At 43.7% G+C, this 19,679-nt stretch overlaps 1 protein-coding gene across 9 annotated transcripts in view; it reads right to left on the reverse strand.

Moving 5' to 3' along the window:
* LOC112253879 (collagen alpha-1(XIII) chain) overlaps positions 1–19,679 on the reverse strand; it is a 111,737-nt gene that overhangs the window by 40,936 nt on the left and 51,122 nt on the right. For 7 of the 9 annotated variants that reach the window (XM_042323482.1, XM_024426130.2, XM_042323493.1 and 4 more), the window contains 8 exons: positions 18,189–18,196; positions 14,619–14,645; positions 11,752–11,787; positions 10,086–10,112; positions 3,796–3,846; positions 1,414–1,449; positions 752–778; positions 459–485 (listed from right to left, as the gene is read on the reverse strand). In XM_042323482.1, the coding sequence (XP_042179416.1) occupies positions 459–485; positions 752–778; positions 1,414–1,449; positions 3,796–3,846; positions 10,086–10,112; positions 11,752–11,787; positions 14,619–14,645; positions 18,189–18,196 (239 nt within the window). The remainder of the gene's footprint in view (positions 1–458; positions 486–751; positions 779–1,413; positions 1,450–3,795; positions 3,847–10,085; positions 10,113–11,751; positions 11,788–14,618; positions 14,646–18,188; positions 18,197–19,679) is intronic. The other 2 variants (XM_042323492.1, XM_042323497.1) reach the window with 2 other exon arrangements.

The raw sequence follows: 19,679 nt of genomic DNA on the forward strand, positions 1-19,679 counted from the left end.
TGCTGGGTGGAGATTATAACAGTACATGGCCAAGATGTTCAAACGTTCATAGATGACCAGCAGGGTCAAATAATAATAATCACAGTGGTTGTAGAGGGTGCAACAGGTCAGCACCTGAGGAGTAAATGTCATTTGGCTTTTCATAGCCGACCATTCATGTGTTTGATCCCATTACTATCCAAATAAATCAGGCCACAACAGTGTTTTCCCAATTCATTTTGTGGCTTCACTCATGGCACAAGGTAAACAACTTGCTAAGATGGTCACATGGATAACAAATGGTGCATAGGCAGAATTTACCAACCTGCACGTTCATGGTGATCACATTTTGTAGGGCATTCGAAACACATAAAGAGTGTGAGTTTACGTCCTTTGCAAGTACAGGAGTGCAGACAGCAATAGGCCTACGCTGTTTACATGAACTGCAAAACTGTGTGCAAAATGACAACACCACTTACCAAGTCTCCTTTCAAGCCGTTCTGTCCCTGTGTGAGCATAAAAGAGTGAATGCATGTGGTAAAATAATCAAAGCAAGCTTCTACTTGAGTATCTTGGCAAAACACTATTACCTACTTCCTATAATAACAATAATTATACTAATAGAGATTTTATTACAATAATGACCCTAATCATTATTAACTTAATTATCCCCATCATCATCATCATCATCATAAGGTGGTGGATTCTGGGCTTTTAAAGTACTTCAATTACTCAATTATTCAACATTTGTCAGGAATGGGGTGAAACTCACGGGCTTTCCGTCCAACCCAATCGGACCCTAGGATAAAAAGAGAGGGGAAGACATTTAAACACAGGTTAATAGCAGCTAATATAGCTGAACAGACCACAGCAATGATATGAAACTCCTTATGAAGGGGAAGAAAGGCATTTCCAGGTCAAGGAAATTGAGGATATAGTGCATGTTTTGTGTTCTGCGGGTGTAAGTGGCATGGTGAGTCTAGCCGGTCACAGAGATCCATTAACATTTCTGAAGGGACTTTAAGGGAAATTATAGTGACTTAAGATGCAGCAAACTTGACACACACTTCAAAACGGCCACGTTAAAACATAAAGGGCCAGCTTTGCGATTGTACAAGGCTCTATTCCCGATAAGGAGGCATAAAGGAGACAGTAGACTGGCTATAGATTTGAATAAAACAAGACCAATGATCAAGGCACTTATGCACTTAACCAGCCATGTAATCTCGGTTACCCAGAAGTAAACTCTAGTATAATTTGGTCAGCTGCGTGATTATGCAGAATCTGCCCACGGGAGATTTCCAGCCAGGAAACATCTAACCTTCTGACATTTGGGAGCTCCAACTATGTAATAACGCTCCACTTGTAAAATAGTACCCTAACATTATAACACTGTTTATAAAGACTTTAACTGGGGAAGCTGCAGAGTCTTACCGGAAAGCCTGGGAAGCCTCTTGTTCCTGGCTGTCCCTATAGAGAGTCAGAAATAGATGAGTTGAGTTAAATGTTTTTTTTCTGCTGAAAGATTGACATGAAACTCTGGTGAAAGAGGGTCAGTGTGAGAGGGTACCGTTTTTCTCTTCCACAGCAATACATTTGGGCAGAGCTATAACAGACCTTGACAGAGAGAGTGATACCACAGACTACGGGAAGAGCCTTCTGTGTGGGTTGCGGAGGGAAAACCAACTGACTCTCAAAACAGGAGGGAATAAGAGGGCGAAACACAACACTGGAAAGAGTTTTAGAGGGATGAAAGAAACAAAGGTTGGCGCTTTTCAATCTAATAAAGATAGACTGCGAAAGAGGAAAAAGTCAAACAAGCCGAATGAGTAAAAGTCAATAACGATTAGGGAAAATGCTTGGATGAAAACATTCTGCACTGGGTGTTGGATATGCTACCCGGCCTGTGGGACTAGAGGAGGTCATTCAATATCCCAGGAAAAAAAGAGAGGGAGGGCCGTAAAGACAAAATTAGGGAGAGTTGGACGTTCCTAATGAAATGTCTGGGACCGGAGTAGTTATTGAGGGATATGCATGTTATCCCTCCCAAAGGGATTGTCTGTTTCGGAAAGACAGCAGAAGGATATGGCTTGTACATGCCTTGCGCATGAGCCTTACAGAGGATCTGGAACACTGAGAATGCAGTGTGATCAAATACAATTCACAATATGGGACCCTTTTCTCTTGCTGTGCTTCTGCGCTTGAACTTGCAAAAAAGTATTGAGCTGTATGCATGGCTCAGTCGTTGGTTTATCAAGAGTTACCTATCACATTTAGTTTTATTTATTCATACCAGTAGGGTCACTTCTGCATGTGGACCACATATCTTAACATACGTCGACAATATGATTCAATATGACCATTGTGTATCACCATTAACATAGAGAACTAATATAGAGAACTGATATAAACATAGGGGTCCTTTCTCCTTTGTTTCCTTATGGTCAGGTTGCAGTAGAACAACTACAGAAGAAGAACTACGCTCATCTATAAAATGACAGTGTGGAGAAGGACAGATAAGAAGGGCCACCTTACGGCGGCAGATAGGAACCCTGGCAGTTAGAGCATTGGGCCAGTAACCAAAAGAGTTCTGGTTTGAATCCCGGAGCCCACAAGGTCAAAAATGTGCCAATGTGCCCTTGAGCAAGGCACTTGTTCCAGGGGTGCTGGACAATAGTGATCCTGGCCATGACTCACTCCCTGCAGGTGTCTCAGAGGGAGTAGGGATATGCAAGAAACACATTACCATTACACCCTTGTGGTTAACGGGACGAACATAAGCACCTCCTCGAATAACCGTTATCTTGCTTTAATTTCTGCTCTTTCTCTCCACCAAAACAATTTCCTCACCCTTTCCTGAGGTGAAGAGAGAGCCTCTTGTGTCGACCTCACCTGCTGGGGGAAACCCCCTTTTAAGTGCCCCTGCTTTTCTGGTTATCTGTGTACTCCTTCACTCTCCTGCTGGGCTTTACATCCGCAGTAGCCTGATGTTCATTATAAATGCCTTATTACCGGCCAGGGGAGTGGGAACACAGGTAGTGTATGTAACTAATCGTCATTTGGGAAAACAGATGTCTACTCCTCATGAGCAGCCAGTCTATTGGCTCCACAACAAGGTACTCTTAACGTTGCTGTCCAAAAACCAGGGCGGAACAAGAAAACCTCAAATTAAAACATGTCCAATTATTCACAGCATAATCAGGATATTGCACAACTGAGGTGCAACGCAGTACCTCTATTGTCTGTCTACTGATAAAAAAAAGAAGGAAAACAGGGGGAAGAAAGCTGTTGAAGCAGGATGAACACTTATTTCACCTCAGGAAAATAAATGATTTAATACAATAGGTCCCCTTGGGTTCTGGTGTCTGGGATACAGTATAAGAGGTAGAGGAATGTCTTCGCTTCTCATCCTGATGAAATACAGAATGATCCAGATCACAGGCAAATCAAAGCTATGGCATCCTCAGACAATGCCAAAGTACTCCCACACAACCTGTAATTATCGGTCTTCAATCTCCATTAGCTCTGTGGTGGACTAGCTCAGCAACTTGGTCTGGAAAGTCCTGACAGGCAGACATGTAGAATCTCTGACATTTCTGCTATGTGGTCATGAGTCTGGGGTTCACAAGATAACTTAATTTATAACTGCTGTTGACAAATTCACGACATTACAATCATGCCAGGCTTATTCAGAGTGGCAGGCCATGAGCCATTGAACTGAAGACGTATGAGTTGAAAAGGAGAATTGAAAGCAGCAGTTAACAGTACAGGTAATGCACAGGTTTATTAGGTGTAAGACGAGGTGAAGACACTTACAGGAGGTCCTCGTGGCCCAATGATAGACAGGCCTGGCTCCCCTGGCGCTCCCTATGGACAGATAAACAGAATGTGAGAAGACGCACCAACAGTGGAACAAAATAATAGAATAATACCTCTCCCCTAGTCCTATCCAGCTAACCAGATGTTCTGCTTAGTAATTCTGTATAATATGTACTGTACATGAATAAAATGGGAAATGAGGGAAATGATTTAAAAAATAGCCACTAACATATGTAACACATACAGTTAGTCTAGTTCCTACACACGCACACCTAGTCTTTCCCACGTTCCAGGCGAAGAGGCTTTAGAACATATTTCTATAAGTTTTCAGCAAAGTCAAAAGTTCAAATTTCAGAAGCATACTTTAAACCTTCGACAAGCAGCGCTCGCTCAGAAGGTCAGCAGCACTGCTGTGCAAACACAAGAAAACTCACTGGGCTCCTCTGGCACAAAGTGGGTGATTTGCACAGTGTCAGCCCCGTCCAACGGGACCTACGGACGCTCGCAACACAATCCCAGAAACCGCTTGGGCCAGACAGGGCCGGCTCGGGTTTCCAGCACTTTCCCTAATTAGCTTTCACCCCAGAAACCCTATCACTGGGACATCTTTGATTGCCCAACCATCCATCACAAATGCAGGTGATTTTAATGTTTCTCAACAAATGCCTACTTAGGGACGGGAAGTATTTGTTTTCACACTCTGGTTAGGTGCTGTCGCCTCGCAGCGCTACTGCAGAAGATGGATTGATGGTGCCTCACAGTGGCCAAAAGGCAAACCACTGAGAAAAATGGTCTTCGAATCTACTATAGTTCAGGGGTTTACAGTTCCTCCCATGATACAGAGATCCAACAGACTGGACAAGTGAAGATCTGCAGATCTACAGATGCCCTTCTAGAGTGGTCAGATTACTGGTGTTGGAAAGGGTCAGTCTCAAGAGGCCGAAAATCATGACTAAGACCAGAAACCACTCAGAACAAACACAGAGGTTTACAACCCAGGACTATGAAACACCAAGAATAGAGACAGCCTTTTGAGATTTCATTTCCTCCCATATTAAATCCTCCCATACCCATGAAGTCAGCAGCAAGTGTTCTTTGGGTGAATACTTCTCTCTCTGTGCTTTTAACCAATTCATCATGGTTTTCCTTTTCTCTGGTCTTCTGCCAGTCACTTGCCCCATACATTACGGCCCACCCAGAAACCCGCAGAACTCATTTGTTTTAAGGTTCCCCTTGTGTTGGCTCTCTGTCTTTGTTCTGGAGAGGATGTTTTCATATTTAATGACGCTTTGCAGTCAAGCCTCCCTGTCTAACCCCTGTGCTTCTTCATCCTCTTTCCTGGCAGCCAGAGCTAACCACACATGGGGATACAGGCCACAATATTACACTCCTAAAACAATTGGTGCAGAGAAATATGAGCTAAGCTATTGGATTGTTCTGGACCCAGATCTGTTGGGAGCACCCAAAGCCAGTGCCGTTGTCTGGTTCTACATTTACAGTCTTGGTTACTATTTCTGTTTCCTCACAAGTCCACCCATAACTCCTGAGGTTCTCCGCCGGCAGGCAGACTAGCAGATCCATATTGAAGTTGTTTGGCTAGCTTGCTACTCTCTACAGTATGACAGTGAAGAATGCAACGCATGTTTCTCCTCTAGCCGCACATTCAGCTCTGCACATCCCATATCACCTCAGGTTTGATGAAAGTGAATCCAAAAAGCTGTTGCCTCTGGCTTTGATTGGAACAAAAGAGAGGGCAGATCTGATCGCTTTTGCAACTGTGGCCATTTAGTGGACTGGAAAAGTCTGCATGGTCAGATTACTATAGGCCATCTGAGGGAATGAACACATATTGAGAACTTCGAGGTGGAAATAAGATTTCATGGTGATGCAATGCACCACCACCAATGTAGATTGGTCATCAGTGTATATAATTTCAGGTTTCTGAAACCTACATCTTAGTGGAATCTGCTGTGTATCTGGAGTATACCATGATCTCAATAAATGTCTCTCAACTTTCTAGAGGGAGCCTTAAAGCTGTAATATGTAACTTTTTGGGCAACCCGACCAAATTCACATAGAAATGTGTGTTATAGATATGTCATTCGCATGAAAGCAAGTCTAAGAAGCAGTAGACCTGTTCTATATGCTCTATTTCTATGCTTCCCATTCTTTAATTTTTGCGTCTTTTACCTTCAGTTTAGTACACCAGCTTTAAACAGCTGAAAATACAGTATTTTGGGTTATGGAAAATATATTTCACAGCGGTTTCGATGGTACAATGATTCTCTACACTATACTTGCTTGTTTTGTCACATAAACTGAAATTACTATTAGAATTTTAGCAACCAGCAAATAGTGGGGGTTTGATGTGGGTGTCTTGAGTGTGTGTTCGCACGTGGCAAGCGTTTGTAAATTCACTCTGCCAAAAGAAAATACACAGTTATAGTCACTCCACTTGTAGATAACTTGAAAAAGTCCAACCAGGTCTTGTGTCTTGAAGTCACTTAGGATAGTGCTAGCCAACTTCTTTCGCAAATTAGCTTCAGCTGGGCTGGTGTGCGACCATGGCAAAGTTGGTTTGACATTGGATAGCCTATCTCTGGGGCTAGTTAGGGACCGTCAATAAATTACACAATGTAAATGGAACAATATTTGCATGTTGCACATCTTTTAGTTGTCTCATTAACAGTGACAACCCATCATTCAGGGCAGGTGGGGTACCTGTTCAATTAAAACAAATATATATATATTGTGACAGACCAGGGGTTTGGTTAAGATGTTTACACAGATCAGACACGAACATAATTCTATTAGCTCGGTTTCAAGGGTGTTTATTTAAATAATAAACAAAGAGAAAATAATAGGTCTCCTCCAGGAGATCTCCTCTGGGATACCGTCTTCTGGGCTCCGGGGTCTTGCTGTATCCTGTGGGGAACAAAACCGATGTCCCTCCATTATCTCTGGTACTGAGCATGACTATACGGGAGTAACCTCTCTTCCCCAGTCCCTACCTCCATCTGCTGCCCTTCTGGTGCCTTTATGGGACTAGTCCAGCTGGTGAGCAATCAGCCCCTTGATTACCCACGTCCACGATGGAGGTGTCCCGGTGAAAGTCACCAGACACGACACCGAAGCACTATTGGACTGTGGGAGTGTGATTACGCCTGCTGGCCCAGGGGACCGAACGTGGTGGGGAGATGTCCATTTCCTGTGTCCACGGTGACACCAAGTGGTATCTGACCGTACAGGCCAACATCGTGACACCACAAGGGAGCTGCCAGATGATGGTGGGTGCCATCCTGGAGTTGCCGGTACCCCTTCTTGTGGGACGAGATTGTCCGTGGCACCTTCTGGTGAACAAATGGAGGAGTAGTCCATCCTCCCTCTCCTCGATTTCGAGGGACCAGCCCGGACACCCGCCATGGGCCAACTGAGGGGACAGTTCGGGACTGCCCAGTGGGAGGATCCAAACTTGAAAACTGCCGCAGCCCAAGTGAGAGGTGGATGGCCAGCTACTTTCAGGGGTGAGTGACTGGCAATACCCCCATTTCCAAATCAAGAATAACCTTTTGTATCAGGTTCACGCCAACAGGGGGAACTTTGAGAGGTACTGTTGCTGCCCCAACAGTACGTGGGAACTGTTCTTCAACTGGCCCACACCCATCTGTTGGGGGCGCAACTGGGAATGGTGAAGACCCGGGAACGGATCACCGCCCGGTTCCACTGGCCTGGGATGAGGAGGGGCGTGGAAGAATATTGTCGCAGCTGCCAAGAGAGTCAAATCACTTTCCCCAAAAGCACAATTCCGAAATCCGCTGGTCCCCCAACCGATCATCGGGGTGCCCTTTGAACGCATCGCTATGGACATAGTGGGATATTATATATATTTTGTGTCTTTTTTTGCATGTTATTTTGGCATTAATAGGTGTCACATATCAGTTTGAAACCGTGTAAAAAATAAATAAAACATTTGAGTTAATAAAGCCGTGTACAAACATGGTCTCTTTTTTGCTTTCTTGAGAAAGGCAGCTCCAAAAGACAGGTGTTTTAGCCTAGTTCAGTGCTTTCTGTGGAGGTGGGACAGCCAGCGGAAAATACAAAGCGTAGGGGTTGGTGATATTCTCTAGTTGCGCCGTGATTGGCTCAGTGTTCTGTCACTCATGGGGACACTACATCACCGCAAAATCGACAGGGGGAGCTCAAATATCCAAGCCCCTGGTGTGCTGCCATAGTTACATTAGAAGTGCCCATCCAAGATGGCTCAAGGTCATTGGCCACAGATATAATGACGTCAAATCACGGTATATCTACCGTAGCTTTGATTGGACTGACAACAACATCATACTTTCAAAATCTTAGCTAGAAAGCTAGACAAGCAGTCATCGTCATGAATCAACTCGACAATCTACTGGCAAATCCTTTCAATCCTTGTCATATGAAGAGAAATTACAGATAAAACGTATCAGTGCTCATCGGCCATTGGACATAAACATTACACAACAAGTTGGAAATTGCAAATTCAACAATGAGTGGTTTAGAAGGAATCAGTGGCTAACTACAAGTGTTGCAAAGCAATCGCTAGCCTGCTATTCAGTGGAGTGGGTGTGTGGTCCAAGTCTGGGTTTAAGGGTCTCTTTCCAAGCTTAAAAGGATAAATATTCAACACCATGGGCCAGAAAAGGTTGAATACATTGGCCATGCTGTCAATCCGGCATGACTTCCGCCACTTTCAAAACAACTGGAAACTCGGAAATGTCAGACTTTCAATAAAACGAGCTCCAACTGGGAAAATAACTTTTGAACAGTCATCCAACTCGGAATTACAAGTCGGGAATTCGGCCCTTTTTCTAGAGCTCCGACCTGAAGATTGCTGACGTAATGATTCAACCTTGTTTTTTTCCCCTGAGTTCCCAGTTGTCTTGAAAGCAACATAAATCTATAAAATGCCAGACTTTGATGACAAAGTTTGATAACCACCATGCAATCTTCCTGTTCAAGTGAGCACAGCCCAACAAGGTGAGTCCAAAAATGTATACTGTAGCTAAGAAAGTAATACTAAGTGTATGTTGTGTAGTAAGCTTTTAGTACTCCATGTGCCTCACCCTAATAATTTGGTCCCTTTCCCCCTCATAACTTAGACTACTGTTCTGACTTGGAGGTGCACATGTAGCCTATAGCTTGTTTTAGAGAAATATAATCATCGAATATTATAAAAAATAAAATAAAAATTAAGGATTGCCTCTTATCTGCTCCTCAGTGCCTTATGCCATAGTTTGTACATCTCACTTATCAGCAGAAACCACATCTGTTTAAGCAAGTCAGCCATATCAGCTATGTTTTTCTAAAAGGCAGTAAATGAGGCTGAGTGAACTGTTTCGCTGCCAGACAAGGCTCCGCTGATAGCCAGGTGTAGCGGTGGTAAGGATTCACTCCATGATGCTGAAAGGAAAGCTCTGCTGTTGGTACAGCTTTATGTAGGCCCTTACAGTTTGTGGGCACCGTTGGTCACCGTTATAGTGCAATTAATGTATTGTTTAGTGTTGTGTAGTGGCTTTGCTGGCATGCATCCCACATTTGCTAAATCGCCACTGCTCATTAAATGCTTTTAATATTTGTATGTGGTTTTCAAGTCGTTGAAATTAGGAGCTATTGACATTTAAAAATATTTTCTCATGTACATTGTGTATTTTACTGATAGTCCCTAACTAGCCCCGTAGGGTTATTTATAGAATGTGAAATTGACCATGGGCATTATGGGAGCATCTAGCTGGGCGCATCTAGGCAAGATTTAAATAAACCTAACCCAAGGAAAACTGTTCCATAACCTTATTTTCCCCCCTATCACCTCACAAATCTCTGTTTGGGACGATAATTACTTTATGACCAAAATTATGCTATTTACAATTTTGACACTAGAATAAAATGTTTCTGACTCATATCGATGCCAGACAAACTACTTCTCATTTTGAAAATGGCCTTTCAGGGGCAATTGCTCTTTAAATTAGAACTCTGAGACTCTTATGTGACAATTATTTGCTACTCTGTTTCATTGAGTGAAAAAACACAGGTAATCCAACCAGGGTGGGAAATGGTTTTCAGAATGTGACCCTAACACCCAGGGCCCTTGAAATAAATCAACTATTACCTCCATACACTACTGTACAGTGAACAAGTGTGTGCTTCTAACCACCACCATCACCACTAAGCCTGTTGAAGCCTCTCTCCCTGCCTTCTCTCCTGCAGGCTTTGGAGGTTGGCTGTTCCTACTGATGTCCCTATACACTTACCTTCTCCCCTGCGTATCCTTTTATCCCCTGGTCAGTCACAGCAGACACAGTCGCATGCAAAGTGTGAAGGAGGAGAGAGACAGAGAGGGAGAGGAACCGGGGTTAGACAGGCACAGAGAGACACGGGGCATGCATCAGCCTCAGAAGTGGTCAAGGGGAGGGGCGGGGAGGGGAAGGGAGGGGTGGGGAGAGGAGGCTGGGCTTGGCTGGGCTGAAGTCTAGGGCCACGGGGAGCTGTCTAGTGTCGAGACGTACTTTTCTCACAGAAGTAGTAGTGACTGAAGGAAAGGGAGAGGCAGTGAGCTGGGAGCGTGGGATAAGACAGAAAAATAGGACTTCCTTTGAGGAGGTACTTGAGGACCACATAGTAGCTTAACTCCTCTACACTGTGTGAAATATTAAGTGCTCTGCATGGGCTTCACAGCTGGAGCGATGCTGCAGAAAGACCCACGTTGGAGAGGGAGTGTTTTTAAAGCCAGAATTTTCAGGCCACAAACAGGAGTCGTATTTTCAGGCCACAAACAGGAGTCGTATTCACCTCTGGTACGACGACTCAGCAAAACAGAGAGAGCCGAGGTACCGTTATCCATATGTCGCGGTTTAAGATTGCCTTGAAATGAGCTAAAATAAACAAATCAAAATAAATGAGAAAACAAAAAGTCTGCACGCAAAATGGGGGAGAGCCTTCACTTGTCAGTGCAAACTGTTTTCCTCGTCTGTGTGAATGTCTCTTGGCAATTCCACATTCCAAAAACCTCAAAATATAGTTTACACGCGGAATAATAAAAACATGTGAATATGTATCAAGCCAAAAAACGTAACAGATATGAAATATGGGGAAACTGTGTTTCTAATACAAAAAAAATAGATACGAAAATGATTGGCTTTTATAGCAACATCATTATGTTCTAATAAATGAATGAATGAATTGAAAGCTACACGTTTGAGAGAGAGTGGGAAGGGGAGGGGGAGTAATGGAATATTGGATGATGCATTACACAACAATAGAGCATTTTCTGATCTGTGACTTTTGAGATATTTGAGTATGACATTTCAGTGATTTGGCATGTTTGTACGCAGCTAACAAGATCAGCTCCATTAACATGATACAATGTTTGTTAAATGACTTTCGAAGCAGTCATAAGCATGACGTGACGCATTTAAATGCAGGCCATGTCCACACACTATAAGTGCAAATATTAGGTGATATGAGCGGTTATGAATGCCATGACCGCACAAAAGAGCCTTGTTTGTGAAGTTGAATTCTCGGCATTATGCAAACATGTCAAGTTACAGTACAACTACACATCTTTAGCTATGTCAAAATATACCCAACCCAATCCTCATATATCTTGATACTCTGCGATACGTCAGTTTTAATAATTGATGAACGGGCACCAAAGGTTGCAATCTGCAATGGGCAATTTTAAACCTTATAATAATTACACATGCATATACAAAACAACATATTGATTAATAAAGAATGTCAGAAATGTCAGAACATTTCAGAAGAACCTTTATCTGGCTATAGCCTGACCTTTGGTGCCCTTTCTCTTCAGTCTTTTCTTTACAAGTTCAAAGACATTACTCAAGTGTCCTCTATTTGGTCAATGTCCCTTGGACTGTTTCTACACATTACTCGGTTGCACATTGTCATGTCACTCACCATTCTTCCAGGAATTCCCATTGTTCCTTTGTCACCCTAATAAGCAACGCAAAGTCAAGAGGAAAGAGGTAAACAAGGATGATATCTTCTAGAACTACGACAATCACAGCCTGCAGGTTAACTTTGCCAATCGTGAGCTATAGCTTTCATCCTATCATGCCATCAAAATGTCCTATTATGCTCTTCTCAGCAAACACAGACCATGTGTGTGTTTAAATTGATGGCAGACAGTCAGGCCTTAGAGATCAACTGTGGTAAAGTTAAGCCACTGTATAGCTTTGGAACTATTCACAAACATTCTGGTAGGTTGAGCTATTTTGATTCAGGCATGCTCAAACCTGTAGGTTTCCTCATGGTTAGCTACTGTATGCCAGACATTGGAATAAGTCAGTGAAGCAGTGAACCAACGGTGGTCAGAAGACAAGCCTCATCAGAGAGGATTTGAAACAAATGGTTCATAAAAGGGAAACATTATGTCAGAACTCACTAAATAGACTGTGTGTACTTTCCCTTAATCACTTAAACATCAGATGCTTGTCAGAGATGAGGTTTGCCAGCTGACCAGCTTGGGGCCAGCCCCATAAGTCGTTACAACGCACAGCGAAAACAACATGTGCTGGATACCTGAATCTGTGAGGGATGTTGGGTGGAGAGGCCTGGGTTGGACTTCCACTCTCTCTCCACCCCCCCTCAATATAGTATGGACCTAAGTACTAACCCAACATGGGTGGTCATCAATATAAAGCTGACTATCTTTTAGCGAGTCCCACAGGTGACGGCTATTTTTAAGAAAATAAAGAGAAATAGTTGCCCCATAACAAAAAAAAAAAAAGAAAAGATTGTTAATAAAACAAACCGCTACAGCTATGTAAAATGGCAGCTATTTCAAATCTCGCTGTGATTAAAAACAATGACTCCCATGCTGGAGCATCATTATCAGGTCTCTAGAGATTTCATGGCGTAAGGCAGGGCTCGCAATATCATACCTGCTCAACATTTCCCTATATTCAGTATTATGCCTTTATAAGGAGCAGAACGAGTAATTTCCTAGGTCACTTAATGCAGCTTTCGCTCAAACTGTTGATTCCCGAGCATCACATGAACAGCTGGCTCTCTAAACTTTATCCCGCACAGAGCCAAGTCTGTTATTGTACTAGGCAGCATTCCGAGAGATCTCAGACAGAAATCGGATCACTCCCCACTCTATTCCCCACTGTGTTTTCCTTCTATTGTTGAAGTCCGTTGCCCTAAAAAAGACAAGAGTTTAGGTGACCACTTCCACCCCACCCCCTCCCCACCCCCTGTCCCCTCTGACCCCCTCCCACCTGTCACTCTCAGCCTGGGATTTAGAGTTGCTGGGACTGCGGCAGTCTTGAATTCACTGGTCCCTGACCACACTGCTGACCCCCCCCACACACACACACACACACTTAGCAAACATGCATGGATGCATGTCCGTGCACTGACGCACGGACAGACACACACACCCCTGCAGGAGGATTTACAAGTGTATTAACAGGAGTAATGAGACTCAGCTGGACTATAGGCTCGAGCCCAGCACACTCTCACTCCACGGACCGGCTCCACTCACCACCGCTTGCACGGCTGCTGCTTCAGTATACACACACTCAGACCAGCGGATTACTTTAGATGAGGCATGACTGAAGGAGGATGTATAGGGCTTAAAAGTATTATGATAGTCAACACTCATCTTAAGAGTTTGTGGCGTAATGTGATAATTACGTGATGGTTGTCATTGTAGAATAATGAATCAATGGGAATGAGTTAGTGGAAGCTGCATGGAGAAATTGTGAAATGAATATATAGCAGGCTTGAAGTAGAGAGTAGAAAATAGTGAAGTGTTAGCGTGACAGGACCGTATAGAGTTCCAACATCACGCGAGGTGGTTTTGCTCTTTTGTTCAAAACTCACATCTGATATACCACACTCTATGGAAAAAGGGGAGGCATTACTGATTTATATGCAGACAAGTTCCCCCTCCAAAACCACATCCTTTCCAAGAAGAGAGGAGAACACTTGTGATAAAATGTCCAGTTCTTTGACAGTGTCATCAATCAAAAATCCTGGAACTTATCATGTCCGTACTTTGACAAAACCTGTCAGCTAATCTCCCTTGAAAAAGCTCACCCTGTGAGCCTTCTCTTCCGCTTCAAACTGTTTTATGGGCCTGTTTCACCAGTGAGCCTGACAGGACTGAGGGGGGTTCACAGGTTAGAACTGGCAGCTGGGGTCAAAGGTCAGCTCTAAGACGGCCTCCTGTTGCCATGCTATGATGGAGACCATGTGGATTTGACTGGTTGGGAGTTAGTCATGTTAGAGCTGGGTAACCAGGAAGCTGACAGGGACACAGTAAAGCAAAGAGCTAGGCAAAAGAGGGCCTGAGGTGATAACAAAACCACTGCACTTGTGTCTGGGACGCCAGGTGGAGGTCTCTCATTCTTATCAAATTGGGTTCCTAATGGACTCTTTCATAAAAAGGGGCATGACCTTTTCAATGCAAATGATATGTCCAATCTAAATGTATTAGTAAAGACTGCTGTACATCTTATTGAATGGCTGCACCGTTTGTCTAGAAAGGCATTACAATCACACAAGAGGAATGTATAAGTATGCAGATAATGCACTCAGTCTCTCTGTTAAGGAGATATCTCTGAGGTATCTCAGCTGAGAAGCTGTCATAATCACATGTTCACTCATTGGTTGATTGTCCAACTATGCATTTTTTTTCCCAATGATCATTCGTTGATTAGGGAGAAAAAAAATTGTGGGACAAAAATAACTTCTCAGTAGAGAGATCCAGAGAGATCTCAAAACACATAGACCGACAGAAGTTAAAAGACAGTTACCGGAAAGCCTGATCGTCCGGGCGGACCCTGAAAAGGGGTGAGAGAAATGGGTACAACATAAAAAGTGAACGTGACATTATTACAAAGAGAGTTCACATCACACTGAGCCAGGCCAGAATAAAATGGTTTTTGGACCGTTATCGACAGTATTAAGTCATTATTGAACTGTCTCATTGCAGAGTATTTGGATTGTATCCAATACTGTATGTCAAAAAGTTGTTTTCTGTGCTCATTGTATTCTGTCAGGTTCAGTTATAACAGGCAGACACAAAAGAAAACAAAGGCCGCATTCCACAACAAAAGAAAAAACAAATAAAACATGACATCATTTCATTTGGTCTGATGGACCTCATTGACATGAAAGAGACGATAGCATGCTTCTTTAAGTCGAGGATCAATCATATACCACAGCTGTTTAAGTTATGAATTATCTGTAGTATACGGTAGATTCTCATCAACATTAAAGAACATCCAATATCCATTTGTTTCAATCAATCTGTAAATACATGCAAAGATAGGTCTTGTGAGAAAGGCATGCCATGGATTCATCTACGTAAAGCTCTTTATGCAGCTGGTGGCTAACTAAGTTGAATGAAATGTTTTGGGGCGGGCTTAGCGCCTTTCACAAACCAACAAAGCCATGAGGATGTCCGATACAGTGTTCAATATTGCCATGTTCAAGGAGAAAGGAACCTTTCCTCCAACACTGAGTGTTTTGCTCAGGGAACAGAAATCAACGTCTCTTTTATCCGTGCTGTATCAGTAAAGGACACCGCGGTAACGACTGGTTAAACGGGAAGAGGAACCCTTGACATTTCCCAAAGTCACTGGCCATTGTTTGTCCACAGAGGAATATGTTATGTCTATGGAGGAGTTATATGGCTTACAGACTGACATTCTGACTCTAATCTCCCCTGAAAGGCCAACGAGAGTAATGGTTGTGTCCTCTCCCTATACTGAGCGCGTGGGCGACTATTGGCCGGGAAGTCATGAATCTTGCGTCAACAGTCCATCAACAATCCTAAAGGGAAGAGATGTTAACACACTCCCCCATCTCATATCATAATTCTATTTGATCTACTTAAGTGAAGCTAGATTTTATAGATGTTCAAGCTCAGGGGAGTGAATCAAGCTGCTGCTGTTAGGAAGCATAATGATCAGCGCTTCTGTGGAGCACCTTGCATGGCCCTGGAGGTCTGGGGCAGTGCTGAGGTGAGGTGCAAGGCCAGGTGCTGAGTGAGAACATACTGCACATGGGTGCCTGACTGCTTGCCTGCCTGCTACAGGGCCTCTGGGGGCTGTCTGCAGGGGTCAGGGGCCCTACCTCCGAAAGGAACCCCTCATTGGAATTACGCCAGGCACATGTGGCTCCCATTTGGGCCGAGTGCTGGTAGACGAATGAGAGGTCCCCCCCTTGGGGTTTCCGTGGCCCCTGGGGCCCGTCTGTACCTTTAGTAGTAAGGGTGGAGGTGTGGGAGAGTGGTTTGTTTTACTGTAGATCTGAGCTGATTGTAATTTAACCAAAAGGCAGACAAAAAAGGCCACAAAAAGGGGAGACCAATGTACACTTATAGCGTGTCAACTGCGTGTGTTGAGCAGCGCTGAATCTGAGCTTAAGAACGGTGGAGCGATGGAGAGCTCTTATGCTGTTCAGTTTCATTTGAGTCTGAAGGAGTGTCCCATCAACACTGATTGTTTCAGAGTGTGTTAAATGCACGAGGCCAAGCGCCTGTGATATGACCTATGATGAATGATGGAGCATTATATTTTTAAAAGGACCAAAGCCCTCGGTTTCGGGGGGAACAGGAAAGCACCAATTTCATGTCATTTTACAGTTGCAATCACATGGGGTAATTGCGTTAGCTTAATATCCCAATGTAAATAGAGGCTAAGAGTATTTACACAGATCGTCTGGACTAGCGTGTTAAGAAAAGCTGAGGCGATTCATCAAACACAGGGGGAAGCGCCATATTGCTCCCTCTTACTACTGAAAACAAACACTGGCATTTAGTCACAGTGAGAGAGATTCTCAATTAATCCTTGACCTGGATGAAGAAAATGTGTTGGTGATTTATTTATGTCTTAAAATACCCTTTTCATATATAAGCAGTGATTTAAAACGTAGCTTGATCAATTACTTCCAGTGCTATTCCTTATATGAAAGTTCACTTGCAGGTTCATGGAGACCTGTGTGGTAGCGCTATTGTGTCTCTACTGTCTAGCTGAGTGCTTCTAGTATGAATAGCTAATGCATTTCAAGTGGAGAGGTTTTACACCACAGTGCCACATAATGGCACTTAACTTCCAAAAGGATTCCAACCACAACTCAAACCTCCACTAAATAATTTGGAACGTTTCCTTCCTTTGTTGACTTAATGAAAGCAGAAGTGACAGGAATATCTACCCTGTGAAACGCACATCTATTTTTATCATAAGAAATAGCTATCAACTTCATCCTCGTGTAATAGCTAACAATTTCATTATTAAGTCATTACTTTTGACTTGACTGGAAATCAGCCATTAACTTTTCATCAAGTGTGCAAAGCAGCCGCCCAGGTGTGAGTGTTTTTCCGGGAAACCCACAGAGCCCACTCCTCCCAGGCCTGCCTTTCTGTCTCTGGCTATCCCTGGCCCTGGTCTGGCTATCCATCCCTGCTTGGTTGCTGCTGACCAATCAATCACTGCTATGGCCCAAAGCTGGGCATTGACCTTCCTCCCCCTCTCAGCACCAGGATGCAGCTGTCGCAGCTACGCCCAATTTTAGCCCCATGCCCAAGATGTTCCATACATCCTGCCCTCCCACAGGACCTGGGCTAAGACCAGCAGGTAAGCCGAGAGACGCTAGGCTAAAGCTGACATGGCTAAGGGTCCCTGAGTATTGGCAGGATACAAGGGAGACAGGGAAGACGTGCTCTCAGACATCCGAAAGCTTCTTACTTGTCAAATAGAGACACGATTGAGTGGGAAACACGCCTGGTCTCCTGACTTTGCAAGTACCTTTAAAACACTCCTCAGTGGTCCTATGATTCATATTTTCCAAGGAGTGACTTTAAGTTGAAGGCATAATAACATTCACACCCCTGTGTAAATGTACTATTCATAATGTCAAGACCACTTGATATTTCCCTGAGCTGAACCACTAAAATGCTTAGCAGCTGATGGCAGCTGTAATTAATGTGCTGTAGCACTAAATGGAGACTCACTTAAAATGTACATTTGAATAAGGGTAACTGACTAACTGACGAATATCCACAGTTTTCCCACCCCCGCAAACAACGCAAGTAACAGCGACTATAATGACCACGTTTAACGAATTGCCTTGATATGCTCAATGATATGGCTTCAAAACCCATCATGTCGCCACTCTTTACAAGGTCTCTACAAACACACCACACGGCAGCACCAAAAGGGTGCATTTAGGCAAGATTAGGTGCCATCAAACAGAGATATCACTGTACCTTTAAGGACTTACATATACCCATTGCGCACACAAAAAAACACTCCCAAACACAAACACACAGTCACTTTACCACTCTCTGCATGGTCACACAAGGTATCAGCTCTACTTACAGGAGGTCCTGCAAAAGAGAGAGAGAGAGAAAGATTCAATTAGTCATTCAGTATAGAAAAACATTGATCAGGTCATGACAGAAATTGAGTTAGGACAATGTGAGATGGAAAGTTTTTCAAGTGTTCTTCAGTTCAGTTTACTGGTGGTGGTCTGCTTTGGATTTGTTCTGTACCGGTACAATGAGTCACCTCGACAACCTTCCTGCATTTGAGTTATAGAACAGTAAAAATCATGACTCAAAACATCTCAGTTTAGTTAGGAGAAGAGGTTTTTCACCACTTCCATCGACAAAGCACAAATCGGCTCTGTGAAAGTATAGAAGACTTTATTAGTCCAGTGGTAAGGGGAGTTCTTCCAAACCAACATGACCCACCCCACCCGGGCACACACTGGTTGAATCAACATTGTTTCCACATCATTTCAAGGAAATTACACTGAACCAAGGTGGAATAGCCGTTGAATTGACGTCTGTGCCCAGCGGGACAGCTTCTGCCTCACTCATGCTCTTTGTCTTTGTCCCTAACCACCTTCAGAGACACAGAAGGGACTACTGGGCCCGTATTCGCAAAGCGTCTCGGAGTGGGAGTGCTGATCTAGGATCAGTCCGTAAAAATCTTGTTTATTATGACCTAAGAGTTCAAACTGATCCTAGATCAGCACTCTTGAGACAACTTGTGGATACACTGAGCATATAGGCAGGTCATATTTTTTGTGTGTCACATCAAGAAATTTGGTGCATAAAAGTACTCATTTTGGGAGCCGGACTCTCCCTCAGCCCTCCAATGAGACAATCCTTCCTGGCCTTGAGACATTTCCCCTCCCTGGTAGTGTTGGAAATAGTCTGCCTAGCAATTTCTGGATTGATGAGAACAGGGATGGAGAGAGGGAAACTTGGGCCAGGGAGATGCCAGATGACACTACACCGCCTGTAGCATGAGACTGAGGCCAACGCCAAACCGGTGTCGCTCCTCAAAAGCTTCCTCCACACCCAGCTGAGATGAATGCACTACTTATTGCATTTACTTTTTCCATTGTGGAGAGACATCCACACCGACGTGACATTACAGGCAGTTTTCCAGGAACCAGATTAAGTCTTCTCCTGGAACAAGAAGCACTTTCAATGGCGTACCTCTTCTCAGCATGCTTACTGAATCCTGGGAACTGGTTCTTCAAAAATGATTCCCCGAATTAGCATTTTATTTCACTCCTACGTTGGACTCCATGAGCGGTATTACAAATCACAATACCAGAAGTGATGAAATACTAATGGATTCAATGCTTTCTATAAGTAGAACAACTGAGAGTTGAAGTTCTTTAAAGGACAACCCCGATGGGTCACATAAAACTTTAAAACTCTCATCAGAAACACAAGGCAGGCACAGAGGCAATACTCCAGCAGCAGTCAAAGCGTAGGAGCAGGTATATTTCTGACATTATGACCACGCCTTCCTCTGACCTTTTAGAGGGATCATCAGAAAGACCTCAGTCAC

This window comes from Oncorhynchus tshawytscha, linkage group LG01, assembly GCF_018296145.1.
Source record: "Oncorhynchus tshawytscha isolate Ot180627B linkage group LG01, Otsh_v2.0, whole genome shotgun sequence".
In the NCBI taxonomy this organism is placed as follows: Eukaryota; Metazoa; Chordata; class Actinopteri; order Salmoniformes; family Salmonidae; genus Oncorhynchus; species Oncorhynchus tshawytscha.